Source organism: Phalacrocorax aristotelis, chromosome 1 (genome assembly GCF_949628215.1).
Source record: "Phalacrocorax aristotelis chromosome 1, bGulAri2.1, whole genome shotgun sequence".
NCBI classification, from domain to species: domain Eukaryota; kingdom Metazoa; phylum Chordata; class Aves; order Suliformes; family Phalacrocoracidae; genus Phalacrocorax; species Phalacrocorax aristotelis.
The window spans coordinates 81,159,894-81,181,204 of NC_134276.1; the positions used below are offsets into that span (position 1 = coordinate 81,159,894).

Consider the following 21,311-nt stretch of genomic DNA (forward strand, 5'->3'; position numbering starts at 1 on the left):
TGAAGAATAACTGAAGATCAATATTCTGTTCTTTTCAATTTGTGCCTTATGCAATGTTTTTTACTTACATAAGCCTATGTCATTTTTCCCCCCATAATTTTTCTGCATGTGAGATACGTTTAGAGTATTTTGAACAACTCTGTATGCCACAGACTTCCTGAGTCACAGACGAGAAAAGTGTATGTTGAAAATAATTCCTATTAAGCATAGCATAAAATATTGTCATATATAGGTCAGCTAAATTTGCTTCAAAGCTAACTGCTTCCTTTGCGTAGGAAGGCTGCTGCTAGGTAGAAAGGGAATGTACAGTGCATGAGTTTTGCTTAAATTATTAAAATCTACACCTTGAAGAATAATTCATCAATTATTGACTTGGTCAATAAAGGCACTTGTCCAGCGGGACAATAAAAACAATAGTGTGCACTGATGGTGGGGTCAGTGGATAATGATTTTTCTCTTGCTTATTTTATGTTTTCTTCCGATTTGACTCATTAGGTTCATAGGAGAGTTCAGGCTGGATGTCATCTCAGGAGATGACAGAGAATAGTTCAGATTGGTAGGGACCTTTGGAGAGCATCTAGTCCAACTCCCCAGCTCAAAGCAGGGTCAGCTGCAACAGGTTGCTCAGGGCTGTGTCCAGTCGGGTTTTGAGTAACTCCCAAGGATAGAGAGTCCACAACCTGGGCAGCCTGTTCCAATACTTGACCACTCTCACATTTTAAAAAAAGTGTTTTATTTTGTTTCAGTGACATTTCATGTGTGTTTCAGTTTGTGCTCATTGCCCCTTGTCCTGTCACTGGGCACCGCTGAGAAGAGCCTGGCTTTGTCCCCTTTGCATGCTCCTCAGGTATTTATGTACGTGGCTGAGGTGCCCTGTGAGCCTTCTCTTCTCCAGGCTGAGGAGTCCCAGCTCTCTCAGGCTCTCCTTGTGTGCCAGATGCTCCAGTCCAGTGATCATCTTTGTGGACTCACTCCAGTATGTCCCCGTCTCTCTTGTACTGGGAAGCCCAGACCTGGACACAGTACTCCAGATGTGTCTCATCAGGGCTGAGTAGAGGGCAAGGATCCCTCCGTTGACCTGCTGGCAACGCTTTTTGTAGTGCAGCTCAGGATGCTGTTGGCCTTCCTTGCTGCAAGGGCACGTTGCATGCTTATGTTCAACTAGTCCAGCCTCCTGCTGAAAACTGAGGAGCCTCAAAGATCTTTTAAAGAACCTATACATAAAAGTGCTGTTAAACACGATAGTCACTGGAATGCTTTTGAAGCTGTGTGCGTAGCTATGCTCTAATAGTAAGGATGGAGACCTGTGATTTGCTGAGGGAAAAATATGTCCTTGAAATGACGTCCTGTCAGCCAAAGATAAAAACCACATTTTAGTGTTGTTTCAGTAACAATCTATGGCTGTATTATTTGTGTCTACGTACGTGTTATTGCTGGTTCTTGGGCCGCATGTATTGTGCCTGCGGTATAGAGTAACTGTAGTTCATAGACCAAACTCAGCTGCACTGATATAAAGACGCCCACGTATTTGCTTAGGATGTATTTGCACAGTTACTTTTGTGCTAGTAACTGGGATGCTGAACAGGTATTACCAAGTAAATAAAACAATACACATTTTAAGGAAATATGTAAAAACTGGTTGTTTAAACCTGGCTTTAAAATTTTTGTGCTTCAGTATTCCTGTTTGAAAGTGAGGTTAATACTACGTATGGTATTGCCTCACAGCGATGGTAAAAGGTTTTAGTCCTAAAATGTATTGAAATCCTCTGAGGAGAGACTATTACAGGTGCGCTGGGACACTATTTAACATTATTCTTCTATTATTTCAAAGTACTATTTGTGAATTTTTAGGTGAAGATATATATATCTAAATGCAGTGTGAATGAGATGCAAAATACATTATTCAGGAACTGGTGGTAAGACTGAAGGCAGGGGTTTTTCACCTTTTCGGCTGTACAATGGCTAGGCTTTGGAACAATACAAAATCCATTTTTAATTCTCATGGTTTAACACAGATCTGAATTGTGGGCATGCAGCCCTGTTCATATGATGTGTTATCCTCTTTAGGGCCAGCCTAGTTAATCAAGATAAAATTACTTAAGCTTATGATCCAGATCTCTGATATACTGGTAGCTGGACAGAGAACCAACATTTGTGACCTTCAATGAATTATTTGAGATAAATAAAGCCACAGTGTTGTTCTAGGAGCGGAATATGTGTTCAAGTGAATGTTGGATGAGAACACTTGAGAAATTTGACAGAAAAATGGTTTGGTTTAAATAAAAGTATTTCGTAAAAGTCACCACAGAATGAACATTCCTATCTCATGAGAAACCATCTGTAATTATATGTATTGCATATAGTGTAACATAATATATATAATCCCCCTCCCCAGCATAGTCTGTAGGTAGCTAAAATAGTGTACTGTCAAAAGGGTAAATAAGGGGGTTAGTGTTGCTCCATCTATTTTTTTATTCTCTCCCCTACCTTCAGTATTTCTTTTAAACTAGGGAGGAAGTGACTGTATGATTCCAGAAATCGTGAGACTGACTCTGAATTTGAGATGATACTTCATAGCTGGAGGATGGATGACTGGTGAAAAGACAAATCCATTTCTCAAATAAGTACTGTATTATTATGCACTGTTTCCCTCTCTGCTATCAGTAATTTATTCTCTTTGCAAATACTAAGTACATTTTAAGAAAATCAGGGTCAGCATTAGAAGACAACAAGCTTTATTGGGCTGCAGTTCCAAAACCATTTTTTAAAACTTAGCAAAGCTATAGATCTTGGGAAGGATGAAGCTGGTAGGTTAAAGGTAAATACTTTTCCCAGCTTCCTTTAAAGGTAAGCAAATTGGTTTCTAAGCCAACAGCACCTCTGAATTGTGTCGCACAATGTATGAATCAAGACCGCATTGTGCACTTTTTTCATAGAGCAGTGAATATGTTACTAGCAGACTTTGATGGTCGGCTTCCCAAAATCCAAATTCCACAATGGAGAGGGAAAAATATTTTTACAGCTACAGACGTTATTGGTTTTGCCATACTTTGTCCTGTTTACATTTTCAAAAGAATGTAATAAGCTGTATGAGGGCCATTTTTATGTGTGTTTATATGCACAGGCTTCGAGCTTTGTGATCAGATATCTACTCTATATACATGCATCTAAATGATAGTTTCAAATGATTTGTGGTGCAGTTCGAGAGATCCTTTTGAAAACATCTTTCTCTGTCTTTTACCCGTTGCATAACAACAGCAATATAAACGCCATGTAAGAAAAGCAATACTTGGTGCAGAATTTTGCAAGTTCCTGTGAAGGATAAAAAATACACTGAGTATCTTGTTCTTCTGCCATTTGCAAAACCCTACTTACTTGGTATTTCCTTCGAGGTCTCTTCACAGTTTTCTAAACTTGGCTATTTTAATTTTTCTTTGGCCTGAAAGTTGCCATACAGCGTTGGTTCTCAGACACTGAGCAAACATGGTGATTTTTAAACTATACAAACATAAACAATGACACCTTTACAAATTTATTCAGTAACACAGATTTTGGTTCTGATCACTTCATGTCCTGCTTTTTAAAGCTTGCATAAATGCAGTTTTAGAGGGGTATTAAGAAAATAGGGTGTTGGGTGGAAGGCAGATACCTGTAGGTCAAGATGGCTTTGCTAGTAAGACCAGTGAAGTGCTACACATTATCAATTTACTGCTTTTCTTTATGATTCTCCAGGCCCAGTGAAAGAAGCTGTATGTTACAGCTTTGCAAGTTTTGCTGATAACCTGCACACAGGGGGCTTTCTGCCTGCATAGCTATGGCAGTTACAAATCACCCCTCCTCACACTTAAACAGCATAGCTGTATTAGGACTCTGTTTGTAGTCGCCATCAGCAGAAACCGTCCTGAATGCCCACTGAGCATTAGCTGTGGTGTCCTACTTGCCACCAGTTCAAGGAATATGTTAAAACTGATGGAAGAATATAGCTTACAGGGAAAAAAAGTGAAGTACGTATGACTGTGAAAGTCTCTCCTATAAATGTGATCCTTAAAACAATGCACGTCTCTATGGATGTTCAGTTGCATGGACAGGGCTAAAAGATAACAGCAACCCATTAATTTAGAAGGAAAAGTTTTGTTGGTCTTTTTTTTTTATTGCTGTGGCCTTTGTAAGTTATTTCAAACCTTGCCTGTAGTTGCATTAAATTGCTAGATCTGTGCTGACATTTATGCACAATTGTCAATCTAATTTACACAGAGTGAATGAAAGGGATTATTTCAGACCTTGTTTTCAAAAGAGTTTTTTTAGGTTCTTCTTTCCATTGCTTGTGTTCTGTTTTCTGTCTGTATCATATTTCTCTTTTTGTTAATTTGCAGCCCTCAGAAAGGCTTAAACAGTGAGTGCCAAGTACTGCTCATCAAAAGATCATTTCCAAGTTGTATTAATCTTTTCCAACATATTTTCCTGCACGAAAAAGAAAAAAAACTGCCAAAAAAATTATTTGGCACATAATAAAATAATTTTGGGTAGCAGACATTTACTCTGAATACTTGGCAGAAGGTGAACAGGTCAGGTATCCAAGAAAAAAGGGTGTAACGTTTAATATTAGTGAATAATTGCTTCTACAAAACTTCGGGTAACCAGGCACAGTATAATTTTGGCAACTGACACAAGCTACAGCTAGGGATCCTTTCTTTATCTTTCCTGGGGACTGTGAAAGAGCTTGCAATACAGGACACATTTCCCAGGGTTCTGGAAATAATTTTAATCGTTCAGCAATCCTAATCTTGAAACAAATGTACAAGCCCTATTGTTCAGCTGATTTTTCTAAAAATATATTTCAACCGCAGTTCTTACTTTAAATTGCTAATGTGTGTCCTTGTTAAGCCCTTTATGTAATTTTGAAGGTAAGTCTTCAAAAATAAGCAGACGCTGCCAAAACCAGAGAGGCACTCTAGGATGTATTACCGAGAAGGGAAAGCTCAGCTAGGAGAAGAACCTCAGTCTGCTGTGAATAATAAACAAGATGTGGTATAGGATTTTTGCCCACCTTTCTTGTTAACTATTTATAGTATCTTATCAGTGGCTTGAGGCACCAGGCTCTTTATTAACTGCAACTGAACGTATTTCAGAGAAACCGGTATCCTTTTTGTAAAGCCTCTGCATATGTACACTAGGGTCTTATGGCCACATTTTTATGGGTACATAATTACATTTAGACAGAAACGTAAGGAGAAGCAAGGATAGGGATCCATCTTACATTCTCAGTTCTCACTCAGTGCATCACGTAGAAGGGGAAATGCTAGACCCTAAAATGGCAGCTGCAGTCAAGTACGGTGAAGAACGTCATTGTAGTCTCCTAGGCAATGGGCAAGAAATTGTGTCATTTACCTCAGGAGCTAGATTAGCATGTGTTAGGCCCAGGATCAATAAAATACAGTTGTTCCAAGTTAAACTGCTTCTGGTTTTGCAGCCAGAAATTGCATTCAAATATGCCCTTACTGATAGATGTCCCTTGCTTCTCTACACTGGTAAATCTAGACCTACAGAAGTCTTGATTTCGTGTTAACTGTTCTCTTTGTACATCATTAGTATTTGGAAGAAGTTATTTTGTTAATGGTCCTAGTTCACTCTTCTTTAGTGGAATTTTTTTAAACTGCAGTGGTACGGCTTTAATTTACTTTGGATCACCGCATTGCACCACTCTTCCCTTCTTTCCTTCCTGCTTAGATGGCACTCCCAAGACCCAGATGTCAAACTTGGGAAGATGTTTTTCTACTGGTTGCATCTGGTTTCATTGGCAAGCAGTTGTGCATACAACTTTGGAGTTACTTGGTTTTGGTAACATGGTAAAGCAGCTGATGGGACTCTATGGGGACATCTTTTCCTCCTGCTTGTGATTTGACTCATTACACTGTAGAATGTTTCTACTTGATGTGTCTAAATCTCCCAGGATTTTTGCCCATAATACCCATTTAAGGTTGTAAAGATGACTTACCTTTACCCCCTCACAACCATCCTTTTTTGCCCTGCAGCTCGTACAGTTGTAGTCAGCTCTTACAGACCTTCCATTCTTGCATGAATTTTACATCAGTTGAAGTCTCAGCAGTAGTTCCAGGTACAGTAATACCTTAAGAAAACAGACACTCACGCAGCCAGAAAGCTTGAGGTTGCCAGCGGATCCCATTATAGCAGTTGCAGGTTGGTTCTACTGAGCCAGAAGTTTTAATAATTTCTAAAACCTTCTTCATTTTTTTTATCCTGTACCTGCCAAACACTTTCAAAGAGAACAGCGTGTTACTTTGGAGATGAGGATTGGAAGAGCTGGTATTGGGAATTTCCAAAAATAAAGACAACACAATGTCAGAGAAATCAGTGAAAGAAGAAGTGTTGATTATATCCACCTGGAGATGGTTAAATTGTTACAAAAGGAGAAGAGGTCATCAGATAGTTTATGTCTCCTCATGTTTTTTTTCTCTCTTCCTATTGAGGTAATAACATCACTAATTTAGTGATTTCTGTGAAAGCCTCAATCTGGATTGCTTGAGGTAAAGAAATAGGAAAATCTATTAAAGGAAATGACACAGAACTCTATATGACATCTCACTATTTTCCAGGAGAGAGAGCTCCACTGGGCATTAGTTATACAAAGATTTGTAGGAACGGGTTGTTACTTGTACTCAGTGTTGGGATAGAGACTGTTCATCATAAAGACACCTGAGATATGTGTGAAAGGCAATTTGATGTTCATAATCCTTTATTCTCTGTTTCATTCTACAATAACAAATGTTTTAGTGAAGAATCATTATAGTATGAGTTATTAGACTGAGTAATTTGCAAGTAATTTAGACATATCTGGTTTTTTAAAAATTACTTAAACAGTATACTGGTTAGATTTACCAGAGAAGAATAAGTCCAGTTAGTTCACAACAGAAAACTTTCGCAGTATTGAACAGATCGCTACTACTGCTAATCAGGGCATCCCCAAGGTAACTCCTGAGTAACGGGCAAAGACTGAAACGCTTCTGAAGTCGTTGCTTCCGCAGACCCCTCTTTGTCATTCCCCTCACCTGTACGAGCGCAGCAGTAGATGCTGTAGCTGTTACAATTTAAGATTGCCATTTAATCAAGACTGCTTTTTACGGTGCTAAAGGGATTGGAAAATGAAAGGAGCACTTAGTGAACGTCAGTTAGCTGGATCTGTGATTGCCAGATAGGCAGGGAATACTTGGCAGCACCCCAGTTGTGTGCCTAAAAGGAAGAATCCGCTTCACGCCCAGAAGAGGTTAGACACCTCTCTGGAGAAGACAAGGCTTTCCCAGGGCTGCGTGGCTGCCCAGTGCCCTTTCCTACGCCTGTGTTTGACAGGCATTTCTGCTGTGAGCCAGGCATATTACAAACAATTAAAATTACATAGTCTGCAGATTAAATGAGCACACAAAGAGCAGCATTTTGTTCGTTAAATAAAAACCTAGTCATATTACAATCGATGACAAATCTTGTTTTAAGGGGAGGCCATTTTTAACTGAAAAAGGAGCAGCCAGGGGAAAAAAAAAAACTCGATCATCTCCATTTTTGCAGTCACAGCAAAATCTATCAGTGAAATTTTGCAAAACACAGCCCTACATATGCATTTTTTTGGCACTGCCTGGGGCAAGAATTCCCAAATGGCTGTGTATGTACCACTGAGAGTATATACAGACACCTCAGTGTGGGAAAAGATACAGCACAGAACCAGGACCTGTTATCACTGTCAGTACAAAAAAGTGCACAAATCTCACAGTGAGGAATTTCACTCAGTTTTCAAGTCAAGAACACTGCCATAACAGTTTTTGAGGGTGAAGAGGGTCATTTAAGTCTTTTTTTCTGCATTCATTATATCCTCTATGCTCTTAAGCTCTGTAAAATTTTTTAAGACCAACTATTCCACAGTTGATAGGTCACCTCCCTTTAAGGTGATCATACCAAGTTCTACATTGTTCGTTTGGATATTTTTTGTCATGTATGATAATGTATTCACTGGTTGTACATACTTTGACCGTTTATGTCTTTCCATATTTTTTGAGGTAGAAAGAACCTGGAAGCTATTCTCTCAAGTCTGCTGAAAGTTGCTGTTTAGGGCACTGGTCACATCACGGCACCAGTGACTGTCCGGTTCACCGGTATGAAACCGGTTCAGTGTGTGGCCCTGCTCTCTCTCCTTCTGCGCTTTGTGTTCATGTTTTTACCCTTAAAAGCTCATAGCCTCATTGCATACGTCCTTGAAGGGTTTAGTATATTAAGATTTAATTTGTTGGTGTTATTTGAATAGAAGTTATTGTTTTATAGAGTGTTTGTATTACAATCACTGAAACGACAGTATTTATGAGAAATAACACATATGGACACAGATTTGCAACTTTCAATCATTTCATTGTTACTACAGCATTTTGAGTTTGGGTCTATTGTAATTTCATGCCAGCCCTACCATGTCCTTTCTTCAGATCCCCACTTGCAGAGCACCTTCTGTCTCTGCTCGCGCTCCCCAACTGCGTTGACAGCCTGCAGAGAGGCACTGGAGGGGGGTGGTGCTCGTGTCTTGGCTTTGCATTCCCCAGTGTGGTTTCATGAACTTCAGAAGGAGGGCCAAGTTAACATTTGTAACACAAGCTAAAATTTAAAAGACCATGCCTTTGTTTAATAGAAATCACCTTTTTGTAAGACTGAACTATAGAGCTTGCAACATTGCTATATAATTCAGCGTACTCACATGCAGAGCCCCAAAGAGAACTGATGACATCTGGTAACTATAAAAGCAAAGCTCAAGTGATTTTTCAGTGTTACCAGAAACCTGACATGGGTACAGCTTCATTCAAGATTTTGTTAACTGTGTGTGTTACTTTTAAAACCAGTCTACTTTCATATGAGCCTTATATAAATGCTATGGTAGTGCAAGAAATCAGGAGGTCATTAGCTATCAGTTGGTGGTCTGGTTGAGTTGTTTCTGTTGTGTTTGTTTTTCTTTTAATTACAATTGTATGGGAGGGTATTTCCAAGAGGGGTAAGGAACACAGTGTCCAGCAGCACCCACTTAAGCGGTTTCAGTCTGTTGATCTTCAGCATTTGGATCTTACCAGATAAGATTTTAGGAAAGTTTGTTACAACTGCTGGAGATGTGCGAGTGAGATTGCTCTTCAGTGACAAAGTAGTGCCAGGAGTTTTGTGGTTTGTTATCTAACAGGTGCTTTGGTAATAGTTTCTTAGCATTGAGAGAAACAATAAAATAACAAAAATATCATTGCACTAACACAACTGGGTTTTGTGCTGAGTAGTTTCTTCTCTGGTGTGCAGCCAGGTGAGATGTGTTGATCGTTGGCCATGTGGCAACTCAGTACTGGGCAAAGAGGTTACCTGTGTGCCACAGTCATCTGTCTGCTGGCAAAGATGGGGCTTGATATATGCCAGCAGCCAGCTAAAAAGTCTGCAAGATACCAAATGCAATAATGACAGGAAAAAAAGTAATATTAAAATTAAACCTACTGTAGATCCACAGTAATGATTTTCAGCTTTTTTATATTTTCCATCGATGTTTGTTGGTTGCCATTTTTATGCCATCCACCTTTTGACTGAATCAGAGACCAAGTTACAATTTTCAGAGCTGCCAACTCATAAACTAGCTGCTGGCTTTTTTAGCAGTCGACTTCCATGCTTCTGGACAACAGCTTAATTATCTCATTCTTCTCCATTCTTAAATAGATTTGCTTATTTAACCATCATACATTTAAAAGTCCATTCCTTTTCAAGAAAGTATCGTTATTGTTGTTGTTGGTTAACTTAAATACACATAAATATAAATTAAGTGGGATCAGATTCTGTAAATCTGGTTAGTTGCATGACATGTATTTCTGCATACATAGAGGTTTCAGTGTTCAGTGATCAAGCCCTCAGACACAGGCTGTCTGCTCACTGCTTGATTTCTTCCTCATTGTGGTGCCCAGTAATGTGCTTAGGTGTCCTACAAAACTAATAACAAAGGAAAAACACTTCCCTGCAGACCTTAGAGTCTATTTTGGATGCAGCAGGAGGTCCAGCAGCTCATAAACTAGACCAGGACATAAAGAGCAGTACAGGATAAGAATTGGACCAGGGATTAGATAAATGATACTGCAGTTTTTCAGGTGTTTTTTGCTATGCTTTATTTTCATGCCTTCTCATCCTATGTAATTCTGCCCATAAGTGGACCTGCCACTTCTGAAAAAGTATCCAAAGCTTCCCAAGCATCCCCCAAAACGGGGGGAGTGCCATGAAGGGAAGGTGGGGTTGGGAAAGGAGGGGATAGAGGCTGTTACCGCGAAGAGGAGAAAAACAGTGGCAAAATATAATGTGTAGGGGGAGAGAATCACAGAGAAATACATACCTCGGTTTCAAATGTGGGAGGCATTCTGTTTCTCAGCTTGTTTTTGCTATCTATCTATCTACTGTCATAATTGAGATAGCTGCAAAAAGAACCTTGAAAACAATTTGAGCGAGAGAGAGAAAGCATTACTGTGGAGCAAGCCCAAAACCCTGTCCTCCAGCCCACACACAATTGGACATTGCAGTGATATGGGGGAAATCCCTTAACGGACAAAACTATAAATGAAACTACTGTTGACAAGGGGAAGAGGCACAGCTATATTTAACGGAAGTATTTTCATTTGAGAGCTGCTTTCTTTTTCTTTTTCTTTTTCTTTTTTTTTAATTCTTTCTTGTCTAGTCGGTGGAGACTGCAAGGGCTCTTCCTGTTTGAGACAGTGCATGGGTGGTTTCCCCAAGGCTTTTAATGTTAGATTAATGCTCTGGAGACAGTGTGGTGATAAATAGGTTCCTACAGTTATATCTACATCCTGTTCCCCTTCCCCGCCCCGCATCTGCCCCTGCATACAGCCACTCTGCAGCGCTCGCCTTCATACCCAGCAACAGTTTTCAGCAGCTTCAGACAGAGTTTAAGGCACAGCTCTTTCTTTAGAATGTGTCCAGAAAAATTCTTACTTTTTCAGTGCTGTCACCTTCATTACCCCTTATTTCTAGGACAATGACAAAAATGAAACAGGGAAGAGAAAGGCTTCTGGTTGAAGGACGGGCCGCTGCACTGGCTTGTTGTCCGCTGTTTGGTAGATCCCTATTGATTACTTTTGCTATTACTGTTCACTTTGAGAAAATAGATTTACTGGAGCAGCCGTTCTGTTGTTTCACATTTTAATGGCAATGCTCTGCATGTCATATTGTACTCAGCAATAAATGAGCAGAGGATTTGAAATCTCCTCCCTGGTATAAGGGAATGGCTCCCCTGTGTCAGCTGCATCTATGGCTTCGTTTTATACAGCCTGCACATTGATAGGGATTTGAGTATTTATCTTCAGAAGACACCCACAGTAAAATGCAGCAAGGGGAATTAAGATTTGAGGCACTTTTTTTAGCTGGACTTGCCCTTGTGGTGATTCCTGTTTTTTTAAAATGTTTAGTTTTGTTTTCAGTTAGTACAGTTCTCTGGTTATTTTTCTCTGCGTGCATTTCCACGTCTATACGGCTTCCCCTATACGTGCAGGGGAGGGGGATGGGTGGTGGCAGGGCAGGGTGGTCAGGATGGCTCTGGTTAACCTCCCTGCCTCCATGCAGCCAGCCCACGTCCTTCTGCTTACGCAGCAGCGACTCTCAGATCTCGGAGCAGAATTATTTTTAGACCGCGAAGGTGTATCTGGCTGGTGCATTTAGATTTAATGTCATGGCTTCCTTTTCCTGCTCTCAGGTTTCTCCCACTCGGCCTTCACCTTCGGTATCGAGAGCCACATCAGCCAGTCCAACATCAACGGAACACTAGTGCCACCTGCCGCACTCATCTCCATCCTCCAGAAGGGGCTCCAGTATGTGGAGGCTGAGATCAGCATCAATGAAGTAAGTACCCCCGCCACCACTGACCTGACTGCTGACCTGACCAGCACGCTGGGGCTTGTGAAACGATGTGTCCCAACAGCCCAGCGACGCAAGCCACCGCTCCGCGGTTTCCGTTGATCTGGTTTCATTTTGTTCCTCATCCTTTGCCCCACCTCCAGCAGAGAGCTGAAGGGCTCTGAGATAAAAATGTATTTCAGTTTTAAGCTGTGGCAGTGGGGCCGCCTTTGCTCTGCTTAAATGTGTTTTTTTTGGTGTTTCCACTACGCCAGTTAACAAATCCGGGGTGAACACATGCTTGCAGCAAACAAGGAAATGTGTCTGTGTTTACAGTCTTGTGTTTTCAAGGTCGTAGCAGAGTTTGGCAGGAAAAGCCTGCAGTGTAGGTTAAAACTTCACTCCCTGACACCTGCTAGCAGACAGCACTGAGAAGCCTCATCAAACATCCACAGGGGTCACTGGAGAGATTCTCTCTGATTTCAGTGACTTTGGCTCAAATCACGTAAGACCAGGCATCATCCTCTCATGCACATGGCAAAACGGTTGTGTGTAAATTCTGACCCTGGCTGGAGCGCCGGTTGTCTGTGGGGATTGTATGAGCAGCCACAAAGTGTCTCTGTTCTCCTTGAGCTGCCAGGGGAAACAAAGAGGGGGTGTGGGAAAATCCAGCATTTTTGCCCTGCCAACCTTAAAGGCATGATGCTTCGAGATGGGGTGAAGCATGACAGGTAAGCAAGTACTGCATTACAAAATATTTACCATAGATACTCATAATTGACGGAGATCTGTAATAAATATTAATACATAAAAAGCTACTGCTTTTTCCTCTGTAGCTGAATGTAGCATGGGAACAGCATGGGTGAGAACAAAGGAATATAAAATAGAGAAAAGGTTGTGTTGTTTGCAACGTGTAGTTTGGAAACTCATTTGATTTTGTCACTAATGTTCTGTGTGGTTTTCTTTTTATGACTCGATACTGTGCTTAAGAGTTGTGTATGTGTTATTTTTTTAATTGGGGCAATGACATTTGACGTTCATGCCAAGCTGCACTTAGATGCAGTTGTAATAACAAACAAGTGTTAGGAATCTGTCCCAGTTTGCTGCTACTTAACACTTTGCCCTGCGCCTGAGATTGGAGCTACACAGTTAGAAACTTTCAGCCACAAACAGCACCTATTGGTTCAGGTCATACAACAGCTGTAGGGCTCTGCTCCTGTGTATGCAGCTTCAGAATTGGCCTCAGTTGAGAGGATAATCTAAAAATATGCGTGTTGTCACCATTAAGATTTATGTTGCTCTTATCGTGGTTTGATTCTGTTCAAATACATACTGTTAAGTACATTACAGCAAAGCAAAGGCCATTCTTGCTACATCTGAATGCCAATAAGAGCTAGGTACATGCTTCTCTATGCGTATTACTTAAAAGCAACGAGAAATCAGTGAGTCTGTAAACTAATGTGTGTAGAATTTAAGTATTTTTTGTGACCTGTGAAAGGGCAGTCATGGAAATAGTCCAGTGAGCAGTTTTACAGTTAAAGATGTAAGATGCCAAAATCCACTGGCAAACATTTTTTTCATTGTGTAGCAAGGACTTGAGCCAGGATTCAAATAAATGTTGGTAGAGATATTTACGTAAAAAGTGTTGAGGAGAAAGCTTATATTTTTCTTCTCTAATGACTCCTTCCTCCTTTTTCTTCCCCGTGAGGAAACAAATGTGTATTATCTTAATATTGTAATTGTAAGGGGTAATTAAACAACTGGTCCAACAAAAGCATACTAGTCAGCCAAACGGCTCTTTTTCTTTAGTTAGTGTTTTCTATTGAAAATTATACTGTTTCCCAGCGACTTCATCTATCCATATCCTAATCTTATCTGCTATTCCTCAGACACAAGTCGTTCACTGCTGGGTCTCGATTATTTTGAAGAATTAAAGGGATTTTGCAGAAGATCAGTAAAATGGCACTTTACAGAGGCTACTGAAAGCTTTTTCCTATATTTAAGATAATAGGAAAGTGAAAGTGAAGCAAAGCTAAGTAGATACAGAAGTTGTTGACCTAAGTCTATATTAAGTACTAAAGAGCCCTTAAAGGTTAACTCAACTGATTGAAGCCTAATTTACAGAAATAAAAATGAAAGCCATAACTATTATGAATAAAACTAGCAGAATAAAGGAAAACTAATGGTGAAGCAGTCCTGTACAGTCAGCTACAGCTGGTGGTGCTGAGCTGGTGAATGCTGTGTAAGAAACCACTGAAATTGTGCATACTTCTTGTTTTGGCTGAGGTTCATTATTCATCAGCTGCTTCCATTCCTATGCCCCTGGAAGTGCAAGAAGACAAGCAATTCAACCGAAGTCTCTTTGCCTTTGTCATGGCTTTAGCCATGACTCTTCTTTTCCAAGTACAAAACAAAGAGAAACTTTCTGTCATCAGTCAGACCTTTGGTTTCTTCCACAGCATAATTTTTTTTGCATCTACAAAGAGTTTATATGCCTGAATTTTCTATAAAATTCCAAGAAGTGACTTATTCACTGAACAGATTTCTAAGTGGAACATGAGTACCACCATCATGGATGTGAGAGAGACGGTCTGTAGTAATGTGGCACAGTTGGTTAAGTAAAAGTGCAGTATCTTCACACAACCTCGTTCTGTTTCTTCATGTCGTTAGCTCTTCGCCGACCTCAGCGGTGAAGTTCCTAAACTTGCAGTTTCACTTCTGCTCATTTTCCCTGCAGGATGGTACAGTATTTGACGGCAGGCCAATAGAATCACTGTCTCTGATAGACGCGGTGATGCCTGATGTTGTTCAGACCCGGCAGCAAGCATTCAGAGAGAAACTAGCTCAGCAACAAGCCAGTGCAGCAGCAGCAGCAGCGGCAACGGCGGCAACAGCGGGAGCAACGACGACTGCTGTTTCGCAGCAGAACACACCAAAGAACGGAGAAGCCACTGTGAATGGAGAGGAGAACGGGGCACATGCAATAAGTAAGCCGACCCATGCAGCTGCTTGCCACTACTGGGCAATTTGAGTTTCAATAATATTCTTGTACTTAGAGTAGTATGTTGGTGCCTGCAAGGCAGCAGAACTCAGAGGAATCATTTCAAGGAGGGCAGGGTATTGCTAGAAAGGCTGCTGAGTAAAAATTACATTTCACGTCACAGTGCAGTGTTTTACTGGTGTCCCCCTCAGAATCCAAAAGCTTCAGATATCTTCAGAATTGGAAGTTGAAGACAGAATCAAGAAGTGGAGCTATATGCTCTCTTCTGGGAGCAGGCTACCCACACTTCATTAATATTATCAGTTTTATAGGTGCTTTTAGATATTTGATAAAAGTTGGGGCAAGCTGTAGCCACAGTTGGTCATTTTAGCCAGACTAGGAGGGAGATGGGTTGAGAGGCTGGGACCTACAAGCCATATCCATGTAAATGAAGCATGGCCAGAGCATAGCCTTGAGCACTAACTATCCTACAATAATCCATAGCTTTGGCATGTTCCTTGGCACAGTTTGGCCTACATCAGCTATCCATTCTTGTACAGCATGGCCAGGCACAGGATCATGCACAGCCTTATTGTCATGGTCCTAGGCCCAGTTTGCATTATACCAGCTATTCATTCTTGAACAGCACGGCCAAGCACAGGATAGGGAGTTGCATCTGCCAAGGACTGTTCGCAACAGACAGCTTGGATGCAGCCAACCTGTCTTGAAGGCACAGATGAAAGTGTTCCTCACCTTTGTATTTTATAGCACATGCTTAGCCATACAGTCCACTACAGGTATCTAAGTGAAGATCCTACCTTCCCAAGATCTCTTTAGTCTGTAGGAACAGTCAGTTCGCAAGAGCTCTGAATACACCTTTGTTTATTAGTGACGGTGGGAGGCTGCGCTCATATCTTAGACATCTAAAGTCAGACATATAAAACAAGGAGTGGACATACCTGCTTTGTAACTAGATCTTGACGACTGTGCTAAGATTGTGGGGCAGATATGATTAATGGTTCTGGTTTCTGTGTGCAAACCATATTAGGGCACTGGCTAACTTCTGAAATGAGACCTTAATGCCTGATTGCCTTCCAAGGAAATTCTAGAGGAACATGCACAGCAGGTTTTGTAGGAAGCTCCAACAGCTCTTTGGCTTAACAAGTAACAGGTCAGGACTGTAGTGATATAACAGATTTTATTTGTTCTGCAGTGTAGATACCTTTATCAGTCTCCATCTTCTCTTTGATCTGAATAGATTCCTCTGTAGGTCAGCGAGAAAAATGCTTTGAAACCAGGTTCTTCTTCAGAGAATTCCAGTTAGACAGGATAGTTTCCCCCAATAAAACTGCAGTGATTTAAATTACATTTTTTATTTGAGAAAGAAGCAATTGTAAAACAAGTTCTGAAAAATTTGAAAATATTAATCTGGGTTTTTTTACTGTGAATTGCTTATGTTTTACTTCCAACTAACCCTTTGTTTTGAAATTGAACTTAATTCATATAGGAAGGGGTGCAAACAGAAATGAAAGCACTTTTAAATGTATCAAACGCTGACAGAAATTTTGTTTGTTGACACTTTCCTTCAGCTGATTTTAGAAAATTCTGGAGGAATGTCTTCCTGCCTCAGGACCAAAAAACCCAAATTCTTAAGGTAGAAAACTGATCATGGATTCATCACTTCTACAGAACTGCTCAGACTTATTTCCTTCTGATCTGAAGAAATACACATACTATTGTATTAATAAAAGGAAAGCCTTGCGGATCAGTTCAGATGTATGACCACACTCTAAGCCTTGATTTTTCAGATCTCTCATTTTATTATTAAAAAATAATAATTCTTGCAGCTGTTTTTAGTAGAAGGGTTTTTACAAACAGTTGCAGACCTTTCTTGGAGTTGAGGAGAAGTCCTGTCTGACTTAATGTCTTCCAATAGCTCTGTCTGGAGCAGGGTGCAAGAATATGACATGGTGTTGTCCAGTAAAATTTCACGGAGGTGGGATACGTGTCAACCAATGAGATACTCTACCCGTCAGCGAATTTCAAAGCATTACTGTGGCTAAGCAGCCTATCGAGCAGACAGGTTAGCTGAGCAGTGGCAATGGGGAGACAGAAAGTCCTCAAAGAGTAGTTGGCCAGCTGGCATGTGCTGTTGGGAGCCTCCGTTGTGCCAGTTGGTCGTCTTGGGTGAAGAGGTGAGCTCAGCAATTTAAGGAAAAGGAGGCTTTGGAGAGAAGCTGCTGAGAAATCCGGGGACAGCTGAATCTCTGATCTGTGTGCCTCCCTTGCCTTGGGAGGACTATAACTTTTCTGTCTGAGGCATTCGGAGGATATCAGCAAGGTGGTGTAGCACAACTGCAGTTGAGGATTATACATGGGAGGTGCACACAGAACTGCAAAACTGGCATTCTCAACCTTTGAACAGACCTGCTTAAATAAACTCCAAGAGATCTGCCTCTGTAATTATTGGAAACCACTAGAAATAAAGACTAACATCTAGCTGGCAGTTTACTGCCTGGGTCTGATTAACACTCTTACAATGGGATTTCCCTCTCGTGTGGTAAAGTTGGAAAAATATAGTTCTGTTAATGAAATAACAAAAGGGTCATACCCTTCCTTTTCATTGCTTACAGAGGGCAAACTGTATATCCAGCCTTACCTTTTCCCTTATCACCACATTCAGAGAGTCTGTTTAATCAAGGATAGACTAAGGTGAAAGATCTGGCAAGAGCCTAGCATAGTTTAGCATAGCATGTGAGATGGGTAAGGTGAAGGCTGGGAGACCTACTGGGTAGAAAAGACTGCTGATACGAAAGGTGTGAGAAACCTTCACTTTCACTGTTGTTGGATTCCACAGAACTGGCATATGCTGGGATGGGTTTGGTTTGGATAGTGTGCTAGCCCTTAGTCATAACCTGGAAGTCACCCATATATCAAACTGTCATAAAAAGGCAGGATGGGGGGAGCGGGTGAAAGAGGTGTCTTTGGGAAGTTACCTAGTTTACATTTATTCTGACGTGGAATTCCATGTAAGTCTTCCCCCAAAAAAAGTGTTAATATATTTAACATAATATGATGTATTTTTGTGTGTGGTGTTATCAATATAATGTGATAGGATGATTTGATTTACAAAAGGGAAGAGTCAGGGGAGAAATCTAACAATAACAACAGTTTGAGGTGCCGATTCAAATACTAAATAAATAAAATCACTGCCTTGTATTGCTGCTTCTGGAGTAATGTTTTCAGCTTTGAGTCACTTTAAAAATTAGTAGAAAAAATAAAAATCTGCATCTAGAAATGGAGCCAAACTTTGGATTGTTTTCCAACTCAAATATTTTTAGTGTTGTTTGTTTCATTATATTTGCAAGGATTGGCTTGGGTTTAAGAAAAATAAAGCTCTGGAAAAAAGACTGAGCCCAGTTCCTTTATTATAACTAAAGGCGTAAAGAACAACTTCAGTGAGAGGCCTGTCAAAGATCTAAGTGAAAAAATGTATTTCCTGAGAAAAGACAAGGTTAGCACTGGTAAAATCTAAAAAATATATCTTTTTTTGATTTGGAGGGAATCGAGAGTTAATATTACTCACTGGTATGCTAGAATTATATTTTTTTAATTGGCAGTTATTTGGGATTTTTAATAAGTTTGAGGAAAGAGACAAATATAGCGTAGACTTAACCAAAGATCCTCTGGCCTTTAGAAAATGGTTTGTGTTAACATTTGGGCAGAGTCCTCTGTTATGTGACCGGCAGACTTAAGTTTTTCACCTGTGAGGGTCTGTTGCACTAGGTAGAACCACCCTCTCTCTCAGAGACCCCCTCAGCAGCATCCTTTGTGCAAATGAGGTCTTAACCAGGAGCTTTCTGCTCTGAAGATACTTTAAAAAAAAGGAAGCCTATTCTTAAGTACTGCATCTTACTTATCTATTTATTCTTGTTCCCCACGCACACCCTGAAGCTGCATCTATAGAAAAGCCAAATTTTCAGATGAGACCAGGGCTCACAAGAGCTTATGCTGTGTAAAGAACTGAGCACTCCTACGAGGGTGCCATCTTGTGCTCAGGGTTTCTGCAGTTTTTTGTTGTTATCATAATCATATCCCATTTATACTGCTAGTGTCTGTCTGAATCTGAGAAGAGCCTGAAGCAGTCTCACAGAAGCATGAACTGTCCTGTTTGTTCAATGGGGCATTTTCAGTTTTGTGCTTAACTCTAAATCTGAATGTTGTGGATTACTGATGAAAATAGGAAGACACATATGACGTGAACGTTTGTGAATGATTTCTGAAAGACTCCTCATCTTTCCCTCCCTTTTCTCCTGAGCCACCAAAGCTGTCAAAATCATTACTGGAAGACAATAGAAAGTAATCCTGCAAGTATTTCATTGCTCCCAGAGGCCAGTCAGTCTTGCGTGTACTAATGCAGGTATCAACCGATCAAGGTTTCTTTTTCACAGCATGACTGTTTGTGGTTTTTTTCACACCAGTTAATAATATTCAAAGTGTGTATCTAGCTTCCTCCATCTGGCCATGTACAAACAAAAAATATTTCTAAGTATCAGATGGCCTTGCTCTGACAGCACCTCATAACTCTGGGACCTTGGAGTAATGCTGCTTCCAAGCTGTCATTTGGCTTATTCAAGAGTGAAAAGCAGCTCTGCCTTTAGAGCCAGGCAGGTAACAGTGGGATCGTATGTGGTAAGAGTAGCTTCTCATTTAAATTTTTCAAATTAAAACACTTGAAATATCTTACTTCTTGATTTACCCCCACCTTCCAACTCACACTGTGAACAGGGCACAGATGAATGCATATCTGTTACCATGCTGCTGTCTTTCTCATGAAAATATGCTTTAAACCTGGTGATTCTGTGCTGTGCTGAGAAATAAGATGATTGCAAGTTCTAGACTCGTATGTTCTGATGGGTTTTAATAGTGCTTTGCTCTTAATTGCCCTGATTGCTCAGAATATCGTACCAAAGTTCCCAGCTTCTAGTGTCAGGCTAAATCTCGAGAAGTAGTATATCTAGGCCGTATTAATTTTAGTAGTTATAAATATCAGGAATTATCAAGGGCAATGCTTAACACAGGGACTCAGCGTAGGTGTAGATTTTGCAGACGGGCATTTGTAATGTGTTTAGTTTTATGCAACAAGCCCATCGGTAGTAAGTGTAGTTGAAAAACCAGATCTTTTGAATTGGAAATGTGAGCTGGGAAACTACTGTTTGTTGTTTTCTAATTTTGATACTCAGTGCTATGCAGCTCGCTGAATTACATGTGAATTCCATTCTATTCCGTTCCATCTGTGGCGTAGGTAGGGCACAGACGTACTTAATAGGGTACCAAATATGCAATGAGAAGTGCTATTTGTGTGACTCAGCATGAATTAGGCAGAGCAAGACAGGGTATTTGAAAGCCTGGGTAAGGGCAGAAATCTGGAGATCTTCCTTCTGATGGCAGTTGTGCAACGTCACAGTCTGTTTTGCCAGTTGATGGGCAACAGCTCAGCAGAGCCTGAGTATCAGGACAGATGGCTGATTTTAAATGCCATAAACATGTGGCAATAAAAGGACCATAATTATTCCACTTGCGAACCTATGGATCTACATATGTGATTAAAGAATGACTAACTAAAAGACTTAACCCAGAATGAGAACTTGGATTTTGATCAATCGGAGCAGATCAGCTGGCCAAGACATTGATTAGATAACACGAGGCTGCCTTTCCCCCAGCCTGCCAGCTATCTGCTCTTGGATGTGCTTTCTGCGAAATGGGCCACACTTCGTGTGTACCATCTGCTGTCTGCTGTTTCAGTGCGGTACCTGTCCTTGGTTGGTGTCTCATTCGCAGAGGATAATAATCTTGTGCTGCTGCCAGGAAGTGTAGCTTGAGCTGAATGAGGAAGATATATGCTGAAGCAATGAAGATCTGGAGTGAAAACATTGTTCATTGTGCAAATTGGAATGAATTGCTGCCACTAAGAGAAATTCATCATTTTAAATGTACTTTTTTTCCACAAGGAAATAAAAGAGCTTTATAAAAACAAAGTTACGTAGACTGCAGTCAAAAGAACCCCAGAACTGCAGCATGCAGGTTAAGTATATCTGTGTCTCAGCTGGTAATTTTTCATATGTTACGATAACCTTGAGAAGGTGGTCACGCACCATTTCACTGCCTTGCTCAGGGAATGAGGCCCTTACTCGGTATATTCTTAATCTGTGAGTAGCGCACATATTACTGACAGGACGCTGTGTAAGAAAATGTTTGTGCTGTATGTAATTTTTTTAAAAGAACAGCATAAAGCTTTTCTCAAATGTGTCAACCTACTATTTTAATAGATCTGTAAATAATTTTTAATGGAGCTGGCTTCAAAAACACTACTGAAATAAACGCCAACTATTTTTTTAAGGAAAGCTACGTGCATTTATACAAAATA

At 40.5% G+C, this 21,311-nt stretch overlaps 1 protein-coding gene across 10 annotated transcripts in view; it reads left to right on the top strand.

The window, feature by feature from the left end:
- The window catches only part of TBL1X (transducin beta like 1 X-linked), a 199,936-nt gene that overhangs the window by 148,843 nt on the left and 29,782 nt on the right, over positions 1-21,311 (top strand). For all 10 annotated transcript variants that reach the window (XM_075095358.1, XM_075095376.1, XM_075095388.1 and 7 more), the window contains 2 exons: positions 11,765-11,910; positions 14,642-14,891. In XM_075095358.1, the coding sequence (XP_074951459.1) occupies positions 11,765-11,910; positions 14,642-14,891 (396 nt within the window). The remainder of the gene's footprint in view (positions 1-11,764; positions 11,911-14,641; positions 14,892-21,311) is intronic.